The sequence below is a fragment of the Thalia democratica genome, chromosome 8 (genome assembly GCF_965202585.1).
Source record: "Thalia democratica chromosome 8, ktThaDemo2.hap1.1, whole genome shotgun sequence".
NCBI classification, from domain to species: domain Eukaryota; kingdom Metazoa; phylum Chordata; class Thaliacea; order Salpida; family Salpidae; genus Thalia; species Thalia democratica.
Genome location: NC_139172.1, coordinates 14156938 through 14167938, shown reverse-complemented (window position 1 = coordinate 14167938; position 11001 = coordinate 14156938). Strand labels below are relative to the sequence as shown.

General features: G+C 26.1%; 1 protein-coding gene across 1 annotated transcript; it reads left to right on the top strand.

The window, feature by feature from the left end:
* On the top strand, nucleotides 1-10440 carry LOC145841875 (peptidyl-prolyl cis-trans isomerase sig-7-like). Its single transcript, XM_082949166.1, has 9 exons — nucleotides 1-184; nucleotides 287-388; nucleotides 1102-1341; nucleotides 1444-1601; nucleotides 6337-6455; nucleotides 7022-7232; nucleotides 8453-8603; nucleotides 9310-9525; nucleotides 10157-10440. Exons 1-9 carry the CDS (start codon nucleotides 13-15, stop codon nucleotides 10222-10224), a joined length of 1437 nt encoding a protein of 478 aa, XP_082805292.1. The 5' UTR covers nucleotides 1-12; the 3' UTR covers nucleotides 10225-10440.
* The last annotated feature ends 561 nt before the right edge of the window (nucleotides 10441-11001 follow it).

Genomic DNA, 11001 nt, shown 5'->3' with positions numbered 1-11001 from the left:
TTGTTTTAACAAATGTCAGTTTTAATTGAAACAACTTTGGGAGATATAGTTATTGATATTTTTGTCAAGGAAAGACCAAGATGTGCTCTCAATTTTCTTAAGTTATGTAAAACCAAATACTTCAATATGAATCTCTTTCATTTCGTGCAAAGAAATTTTGTTGTACAAACTGGGGACCCAACAGGTAAAAACTTTTAATTCCTTTAAATAAAACTTTACAGATGTTTTTTATTCAAAACAAATTAACTATTTAGTTAAGTATATTAGATATTAAAGTTAATTGCAGGTACTGGAAAAGGAGGAAGATCAATTTTTCAATCCTTACAGGGAGATGATTATAAGTTTTTTCAACCACAAATACAACCAAAAATCAAACATGAAATGATTGGTTAGTTTTGTTTAATTTTTTTTAGTACTATATAATTTTTAGTTAAATATAAAAGTTAGATAAGATAAAATGAAATAATGGTTTAAGAACTTGGATTTTTTAATAACGAGATTAAAGTATAGTTAACTCTAAAAAGTAACAGGGTTGCCAAAAAACCTTGAATTTGAAAATGTAGGTAATAAAACCTGGAATTTAAAAATTTTTGAAAAAATCTAGAATTTTGAATAAAAATCATCTAAAAAATTTGAAAAACCTGAAATTTTAAATTATTTCTACAGTTAAAGTAATTAAATTTTGTTTAGATACAAAAAATCATCATATAGATTAATTTTTTTATTAAAAACACATTTAAGTACCTTTACCGTATCTTTTCAATGTTGCTATACTATTTAAGACAGTTTTTCACCTTAAATGTAATTTTAAAGTACAAATAGACCAAAAAACTTATAATTTTAAAAACCTAGAAGAAATTCAGAAAACCTCGAAAAATTTGCAAAATTAATTTGACAACTTTAAAAGTAATAAAATTCAGTATTTGTAACAATATAATTAAATTTTAAAGCTAATTACTTTAAACTTGCTTTTTTTTTCTGATTAATACAAAACTTGTAACAGGTTTTTACTAATGAGTTTATTTTAAAAACATTCATTGTAATATTATTTAATTTCCTTAAAACAAACATTTATGTTAATTTTGTCTATTTTAAAAACAGGAGCAGTTTCAATGGTTAACAATGGTAACAATCTACATGGTTCCCAGTTTTTGATAACTTTGAGAAATGATTTAGATTCACTAGATGGCGCTGGTCATACTGTATTTGGGCAGGTAGTAGAAGGGTTAGATATTTTGACCGAGATTGGGGACAAGCATGTAGATGAAGAAATGAGACCATACCAGGACATAAGAATTACTCATACTGTTGTAATTGATGACCCTCTTGAAGACCCATCAGGTTTTGCTTTTTAGTATTTTAATTACTTTTAACATTTAAACTTAATTACTTAATTGAATTATAAGATGTATTGCTTCAAAAAGCTGTTTTTTGTAACTTCAGGTTTGGTGATACCTGACAAATCTCCTGATCGTCCTAGTGAGGAGGAAATAGCTCCACAAAGAATAGCAGCTGATGAAAAGATTAATCCAGATGAAGAATTAGATGAGGAAGAATTGAAAGAAAAAGAAGAAAAAGGAGATGCAAGACATAATGCTCAGGTTATACATTTTGTATTTTTTTCCTATTTCAGTATAAAGTTTTAGAATATAAGTTTTGTGTGCATGTTGGAAATTTATTAAAAGTTAAATGCTTTTCAAATATCTCTTTTTAGTAAAAAATCTAAATTTTAAAAAAAGTAAAATTATATATTTTTCAAATATAAATGAAGAATAGATAAAGTTTTTATCAGAAAAAATTTATCAGAATAAATTTTATTATACAAAAAATCAAAAAATTAAAATTAAAAAATTGTTGTTGCATACAAAAGATAGTTTCAATAAAATAATTATTTGAAGCCAATCAAAGGGTTTTAAGCAATATAGATAATGTTTAATAAGAAGTTCTTCTAAAAAAAAATAAAACAATTTGATAAGTTTAGAGTTTTTAATCTAATTCAAGTCCTGGGATTGACAAACTGCAGCCCAATCACCGCTCTAAAAAGCACATTTCAATAAATTGAAAATTAGTTTTATATAAATTTTGTCATCATATTTTAAAACTTATCTCACCTGTATTATTTTCAAACTATTAAGAATAATCTTTTTTAAGCATATTTAAAACATTCCTTTCAAACCTGCCTGTTTTAGTCAGGGTCTTTAAATACTAATTTAGTTAGTTTCATAAAATACTGTCTGAATTAGTCCTGTTTTATAGTCTTTATAAAGCTTTATCTTAGTAAAACTTTAGCTAAACAGTTGATATATAACAATTAACATAGTCTCAAAGTTTAATTAGCTTTTTTTATTAATAACAAAATAATATTTTTTTATATGTATAGTAACTGTTTATGTTTTAAATTAAACTTTATAAAGTTTTAAGTTATAGGAACATGATAAAAAAATTTTTTACTGAGAAATTATAATGTTTTTTAATTAAGTACTTTATCTAAAAATGATTAGATTGAGTTTTTATTGAAGAAGTAGGAGTTATATAAGGAATCAACAAACTGCAACAATGTGGCCCTCAAAGGGAAAACATGAGGTCCAACCATGTACTTTTTAATAACTAAACATTAAAAAGTTCTTTTTTGAAGTAAAAACTTATAGTTTTGCTCTTGTTTTAATAATTTATAAGTATTAGTGCTTAATTGTTGCTTAATACATCACTTTTTTGTTTCAAAGTAGCATTTTTGTTATGGTTTCCACATTATTTTTAAATTACGGCTCACAGTAGACCTTTTCTACACAGTGCGGGCAACAATAAATATTTTCATAAAAAATTGACCAGTGACTTATAAAAGACTGCCGACCCCTGAGTTGAATAAACATCATTTTTACTTCCAAAAGTTTAACTCTATAACTTGAAATTCTTTAAAATATATAGTATATAAATAAATATATATATATCTATATAATATTTACAAACTTAATAAATAAATAAAAATATATTTTTAAATCATATTGCAAGTTGCAGTATTTGCAAACATGCGAAAATTTAAGTACATTGCTTGCTCTTTATCCGGCCATGTTTGGCAAGCTTTTTTGTAAATAAGGATTAGTCTTTAACCGGATAAGAACAAAATGTTTTTTAAATAATCTTCCTCATTAATATTATAAAATTTATTTAATAAAACGTACAAGAAATTATCTGTTAATTTAAATTATTTTAATATGTTAATTTAAATTTTTATATAAAGCATTTGAGCGGGATTTCAAATTTTCATAGCGATTACAAGCACAAGATTGTTTAAATTTTCAATAGTTACGTCACGATTAAAATATGCTACATTAAATTCAACTCAATTTTAAGCTCACTTTATTAATTATATTTTTGCTTAAGTAATGTTTACTCTGTAAATTAACTAGAAGAAAAAAGAAAGCTACATACAGCTTTTATTATTATTATTGTTGTTGTATTGATTTTAAAACTTAACTAAAATTTAAAATTTACCTAAAACTCAGTCTTAATATTAAAATTTTTATTGTTTAGTTTCTTTAGTAAAAATTTTGAGTAAAAATTTGGTTTTATTTTAATTTAATTGTTTAAATGCTATTTTCCATGACTGTCACATATATTTTTTAGATTTATTTAAGCACTGACGAGGTCTTTGACCGAAACTTAGTTTGTAAAATAAATTTTTGAAAGAATAAACTCATTATTTTAATTTTCTTCAACTAACCATAAACAGGGTTGCTACTTTACCTGGAATCCTGGAAAAACCTGGAATTTGACAATTTAGGCAAAAAACACCTGGAAAAACCTGGAATTTTTATCAAAAAGCCTGAAAAAACCAGGAATTTTTAAGAACTTTAACATCTTCAGTAGTAAAGTTTCGGTTTGACTCAAAAAATTTATCATATAGATAAACATTTTGTGTCATTACCAAAAATTTTTTTATTAAAAAACACATTTTTAGTAGCTTTACAGTATCTTTTCAATCTTTTTATACTATTTAGCACAGTTTTTTACCTTAAATTTAACTTTTTACTAAAAATAGACCCGAAAATGTGTACTTTTGAAAACCTTGAAAAAATTTTGAAAAAACGAGTGGCAACCCTGCATAGAATAAGAAAAAATACAAACTTAAATTTACTTTGTATAGTTTGATATTAATTTAAGAAATATAAGTTTTATCGTAAACAATTGAACTAATATCAGAACTCTTTCTAAATAAGAAAAAAATGGACGTTTGTTTTACAAAACTTTTTTGTTTTTTATAATAAAACTAAAGGAATTGGATAAGTTCTGAAGAACTATTTAGTGTGGTTTCTGGTTTTTTGTTTTATCCGGCCGGTTGTGTACTAATGCTAAGCTTTTTACTTAAGGCAACATTCTTAAAAAAAAAACAAGTTTAATTGCAATTAAAAGTTTAATGTTTTGAGTAGCCCTTGGTTTAATTTTCTTATATTTGTTTAGCGCAAAAAATATAAGTTGTAAAATCTAGTTTAATATTTATAAGAAATATTACAATACTATAAACTGTTTGCTTAGTTATTGAAATCAATATAGATATATATTATAGTAAAGCATTAATTTTAGCTAAATAGTAAAAATCTACTTCTCGACCTATCGACTAAAACCGCCCAGATAAGCAAGTACCGAATAAGTGAGGAAGTACTGTACTACCAATTTAGAAACTTTTGACAAGTATTTTTTTAACCTTAAGTTTTTTGAACTTTTTATTTATAGAATAATAATTTTCTCTGTTATGTCCTTAAGCCTACATTAAAAAACACTCTCTGAACCACTTTAAAAAAACTTAATTTATTAGTTTTATATAGAGCTAAAAATTTTTTTTAAACAAACTATTTAAAAGTTTGAAGTACATATTTAGAAAACCAAACAGCAGAATTCTATACATTCACAATCAATCTAACCATCCAAAATCTATACGAAATGCCATCAGCCCCATGGTTCATAACCGCCTTTGCAAATTATCTGCTAATAAAAACATCTTCAACACTGCTAAAAGTCCATACAATGACGCCCTTTTAAAAAGCGGCCTCAACCCATTAGATGAATTTAAATGTCCAACACAACCTAGTAAGAAAAAGTGTAGGAGAAGAGACATCATATAATTCCACCCTTCTTACTGCAACTCAGTCAAAACCAAATCTGGAAAACAATTCCTCCAACTCATAAACATGCATTTTCCCGAAGGTTCCAAGCTGCACAAGATATTCAACAAGAACACAGTTAAGATCACTTACAGCAGTTCTACAAACCTAAAATCAATCATCAAAGCACACAATTAAATAGTGCTATCTGTACCAAGCCCAAGTGACAAACCTTGTAACTGCAGAAACGCCGCTCAATGTCCGTTCAACGGTCAATGCCTGCAGAAAAGGTTATATAAAGCCACGGTTTTGCACCAGAATATAACTGAAGAATACAAAGGCTTGATTGGTGTATCCTTTAAGACCAGATAAAACCAGCACAAATCCAGCCTAAAGCCTAATAAATCTACACAAACAACGTTGTCGGTATATATAAAGAAAAACAACTTAAATAATACTAACATCTTGTTGACCATCATACATCATAAAACAACATGCAAAACCCCCCTATAAACCAGAACCGTGTACCATTTGCAACTTAGAAAGAATCGCCTTCGCAGAGTCTAAGAGAGAAAAATCATTGAATCAGCGAACAGAGCTCGCTGCCTTGTGCCCCCCACTTCAGATCGTGCTATTTTTATTTATATTTGTTTTAGATTGTCGTTTTATTGTTGTATCTAAAGAGCTGCGTAGCAGTGAACCAATTAATTTTTAGTTTAATTGAACTTTATTTTATTCATTGATAGTTTATGTTTTTCAGTCGCTTTTTATTTTAATCTACTTGATTTATTTATATATTTTTTTATTTTGTCATAAATGCTTGATTTATTTGTAATTTAGTTAAATTTTTTCTTTAACTACTAATACTCATTAATACTTATAAATACTTTTTACAGTATCCCTAATTACCATCCTATCTCTTCATATATAACGTGTTTTAGATTGTCGTTTTATTGTTGTATCTAAAGAGCTGCGTAGCAGTGAACCAATTAATGTCTGTTCTGAACGTATTGTCATTTTATAAGTACATATTTTAAACATTAAGTATATTTTACGTTTCATTCTATTTGTATTGTCTTTTTTATTTGAATATGTTTAATTTGAATAGACATTTTATTTTATTTTTAGTTAACAATAAATTATATTCTTATTTGTAACTGTTTAACATATTTATTGAATTCATTGTAAATGCTTTGTCAAACATTAATCGTTCATTAAAAGTTGACTTGTTTACTAGGTCCTAGAAATTATCGGAGACATCCCAGATATAGATGCCAAACCACCAGAAAATGTGCTGTTTGTTTGTAAGCTCAACGCAATTACAACAAGTGAAGACTTAGAGATAATTTTTTCTAGGTAAAGTTTTTTTTAACAATTAATTAAAACGTTGTACTAAAATTTAATATATTTTTATCTTAATAAGTTTTTTTTACACTCCTTGTAAGAACTTACAATTGTTTTAATAAAAAGTATTTTTTAAGGTTATAAATTTAAGTTTATCAACATTTTGTAATATTACTACTGTTGTAAGGATAAATTTTATTCAAAGCCATTCATAGATAAGTTTTAATTAAATTGTAGATTTCCAACAAAAAAAAAATTAGAATGTTAAACCATTTTTTTGTTAGATGATTGTTTTAAGATATTTTGTTGAGTCTTCCTTTTAAAAATACCTTACCACAGTAAACCTTAAACCATTTATAGGCCTTTTATGTAACATTTAGATCAAGCTAGTAATATAATTTTTGCAATCATCAGCAAAACTCAGGTTCTTTTTGCCGACAATTAACACTAAACCGAGCGATCATTATTAACGTTGTTTCGCGTAGTCAGCCGCAAAAATTTATTCTTTTTATAAGATTTTCATTACCTCCATATTTCTGGCTGCTTTTTTTTTTCTTATAGCATTAACGTTTCTGCAGGTTTGGCCAGATAAACTCGTGTGAGATAATTTGCGATTACAAGACTGGCGCGTCACTGCAGTACGCTTTCGTGGAGTTTGAAGATGCTGAAATGTGTGAAAGGGCTTATGAGAAGATGGACAATGTGCTAATTGATGACAGAAGAATTCACGTCGACTTCAGCCAGTCGGTGTCCAGGCAGAAATACCCTCAGTTTTGGAACAAAATGAAGGTTGTTTGTTGTACTTCCCTTTTTCTTGATTTATAAAAACAATTTAAAATTTTTGTACGTCATGAAGCTAGTGTTTCTAAACATAATTTTAATTAAGTAGATGATATTTTATATTAAACTAATCAGCAAATTAGTCGACACTTTGTTTTTTAAGTTAAACTTTTATGCAGTACTAAAAATATTTAATAATCACGAATTTTATTTGTTTTTTTTGTTTGAAAAGATTAAGTGGTTTCACAAAACCAGTAAAAACTATTTTCGAAATTTTTACCATCGTAAATTTTTTACTTGTAATTATCCCTATTTTTGCTTTTTTTTTTCTTATGTTTCTTATAGCCTTAAATTAAGCAATAATTTTACAATGAGTTTTGACTAATTTTAAAAAGGAAACTAGCAATAAAAATGTTTTGATTAAAATAATCTTACTTTTTTTTTGATTACTAATAAGCTATAAAAATTAAGAAATAGCGTATTGTATTGCTCATAGTCATACTTTAAGAAACAAATCTACTTCAACGTTTTTTACTTTAAAACAAAATAAAAGTTAAGGTTTTTGTCAAATTATACTAACTAAATTTTCTTAGTTAGTACTATTTGTTTTTTAAGTAAATGTAGCTTCTGAAATAGTCTGATATCTTTTTTTATGAAATTAAATAATCTAGTGTAACGTAGGAGCACATTTGACTAAAATCAGTTTTAAAATGGAAATAGGGATTAAGTTGTCAAATCGCTTTAGATTTGATCAATAAAATGCTTCACACCTAAAAAATTTACTTTTAGAAATAGAGTTATTAGACTTAAAGTAACAGCGATTCCACATATTTTTCAGGACAGCAATGTGTTATTTGCCTGAAATATTTATAAATATAGCATTTGAAGATATGTATAAATACTTAAGCTTAAAGATAAGTTTATTAATTTTCTTGTTTCTGATCAAAAAATCTTTTTTGCACAAAAGGAGCTTTTATAAATTAACACTTTAGTTGGCAGTATCAAAACATCAAAAAAAAAGCTACAGTTTAAATCTGATATTTTATTTTACTGACTAAAGTGTTTTTTGTTCTAGATTATATAAAAAAATCAAGCACCGCAATAGTTTTAATAAGCTTCAGTTATTCTATTAGTTCATTAGATTGTTATAGTGTTGTTTACAAAAATATCAAAAAAAAAAGTTATTAATTAAAAATTACTAATACTAATTGTTATTTTTATCATAATAGAAATCTGGATACGCTGTTCCAAAAGAAAAAGAAGATGAAGAGAAAAAGAGGTCTCACAAAAGAAGTGATCGATATGACGAAGATAGAAAGTACAATCATTATGACAAAGGTTACTCAAGAAGCAGAGATTTAAAACATCATAAAAAACATTGTTAGTATTTTCAATAACTTAAAAAAAAACTATTGCACCCAGATTAGGGGGTGGACCGGATGTGATATCGTTTTTTACATAATGGATCGGATTTATATGACATTAAACCTTTGCGGGCTTCCGTACTTTTAAAAACTTATTATACTAAAAAAGACTTGTTTGTCTAATCACCAAATTATAATTAATTATGAAATTAGTACCCCAGCTTACTCACAATGAAGTTTGTATGTAAAGTACATACAAGTTTTAAATTAATAAATAAGTTGTAGGCTGGATATATTATTAAACGGGTTGGATCTGGCCCACCCCTCAAACAAGTATCATGTCTTTCATGCAGTTATAGTTTGTTATTATTACTATAATAGTTAATAATAATATAACAGTTATTGTTATTTGAATTATTATTATTTTTTTTAGTATAATTATAAATAACAACAAACAAAGCTCTCCAGTTAACATTTTATATATTTAATATTGGTTTTTGATTTGACTGTAATACTGTAATTTGACCACAATACGGACCATACGTTGCCCACCTTAATCTATATCATGTTTATTATATTTTAAAGCCATACACAATTTTATATTGAAGTTAAAACAAGTTTTTCTATTAAAAAACTCAAAATCTAGAACCAACATTAAAAACCAAAGAGTATCTATAGAATTTTACCGAGTTCGAGACCTTTAGTTATGATATTTATAACAGCGGAAATCAGAGGAGGTAAACACAGCAAGTACTCGCGGAATGACCGGAAGTCATCAAACCACCGCTACCATTCAGAAAATTCTCGGTACAATGAGGAGAAAAGAGACAGATCAGAAAGAAGCCGCAAGTCTCCGTGTAGGGAAGAAGAACGACCAAGTCATCAAAAAAAGAAGAGTCACAAGAAAAGAGAAAAGCACGAGAAAAGAAAAAGATCAGGTCATTTGAACTAATTTATGTTTTATTGAATTATCTTTGATTGTGTTCAGTAATGTTTTTTTCATAAACAAAAGCTTTTCTTAGAACTTTCTTATGAATTAACATCTCAAAAAAGTCTAGCTTATAGATTCAAAAGATTGTCAAATTTAACCAATCAAGGGCTCAGTAGTAAGTTAAGGAATTAGGACCAAGGTCAGGTTTAATTTTCAGGTCAGGTTTCAGGTCAAATTTTACCTAGTATTATTTTTTTGCTTTTTACTTCAAACCTCAGAATTGAAGTTTCAAAAGTTTTATTTAGCGGGCCAAATTTGCATGCTCGCGGACCTCTGTTACCCTTCATGGGCTGACTCCTGAGTTAAGGAATAAAAAAGAGTTGGTTTTAGTTTTAGGAGTAAAAGTCAAATTTATCTGTGAAAAGTGACATTCTTTGCAATGTGTTTATAAAATAACTATAAATTTTTTAAAAATATTTTCGTAAAACTCCTTTAACAAAAAAAAAACTTTTTACGTTTTATTACGTAAGTTTTAGTACATAATTAAGTGATACTTTAATGATCACTTTAAAGTAGTTGATAAATTTACTTAAAATTTAAATAGTTCTACTTAATTCATTTTTTTATTTTTTTAATAGAATCATTAGAAGAACACGAGGTTCGTTGTGGAAAACATCGAAAAAGAGAGCAAGATAGACGGCGCTAAAGAATTATTAAAAAACAACTACTTTTAGTTAAATGTGACATTTGTAGATAAAATATTAGTTTTACTTCTAATGCTATTTTCGATAGTTTTAATTTTATATACAAGTAAGATATTAGTTTTTTCTTGACATTTTATAGCAAATTTTAATTATATTCTGATAAAAAGGTTTTAAAGAAATATTTCTATGTAATTTAATTTATCCAAGTGTTATTTCACTTGATTTACAGCAAAATTGTTTTCAAGTATTTACTTAGTTAGTTATTTATATATATATAGTATTTATGATATAAAAAACAACTAATTTTCAAATCGTTTACTTAGTTTCGATGCTTTATGCATCTCATCAAAACGAAATAAAGAACAAAGTATGATTTTTAAAGAATCACACAAAAAAAAAAAAAAACACATTTTGACGTTTCAACTAAAATTGAATAATTTTAGTTAGCCTATTCTAAAAACAACTTATTTACAAGTTAAATAATGTATATAGTATTTATGTATATAACTTACACTTTAAGTTAAGCCTTAAAATTTCTAAGATTGTATTTATACCGAATAAAGCCCTGAAAACTAAATATAATAGAATATAATTAAATATTCATGATATTAAGTATTTTTACAAAGTATGTTGAGAAAATATTTATATTGAATATTATTACATAAAAATAAAAACTTGAAAAATTAAAAATTTAACATCTAAAATTAAAATGTATAATTTTTTTTTTTTTTTAGCGTACTTTTTGTGGTATTTAGCATGAAAGATTTGCATAGTTAATC

Excerpts from the sequence above, each read along its gene's own strand:
- LOC145841875 (XM_082949166.1), top strand. The coding sequence starts at position 13 with ATGTCAGTTTTAATTGAAACAACTTTGGGAGATATAGTTATTGATATT. Across the intron at positions 1,342-1,443 it reads CCCTCTTGAAGACCCATCAG|GTTTGGTGATACCTGACAAA; the intron begins GTTTTGCTTTTT and ends TTGTAACTTCAG. Across the intron at positions 6,456-7,021 it reads TTAGAGATAATTTTTTCTAG|GTTTGGCCAGATAAACTCGT; the intron begins GTAAAGTTTTTT and ends ACGTTTCTGCAG.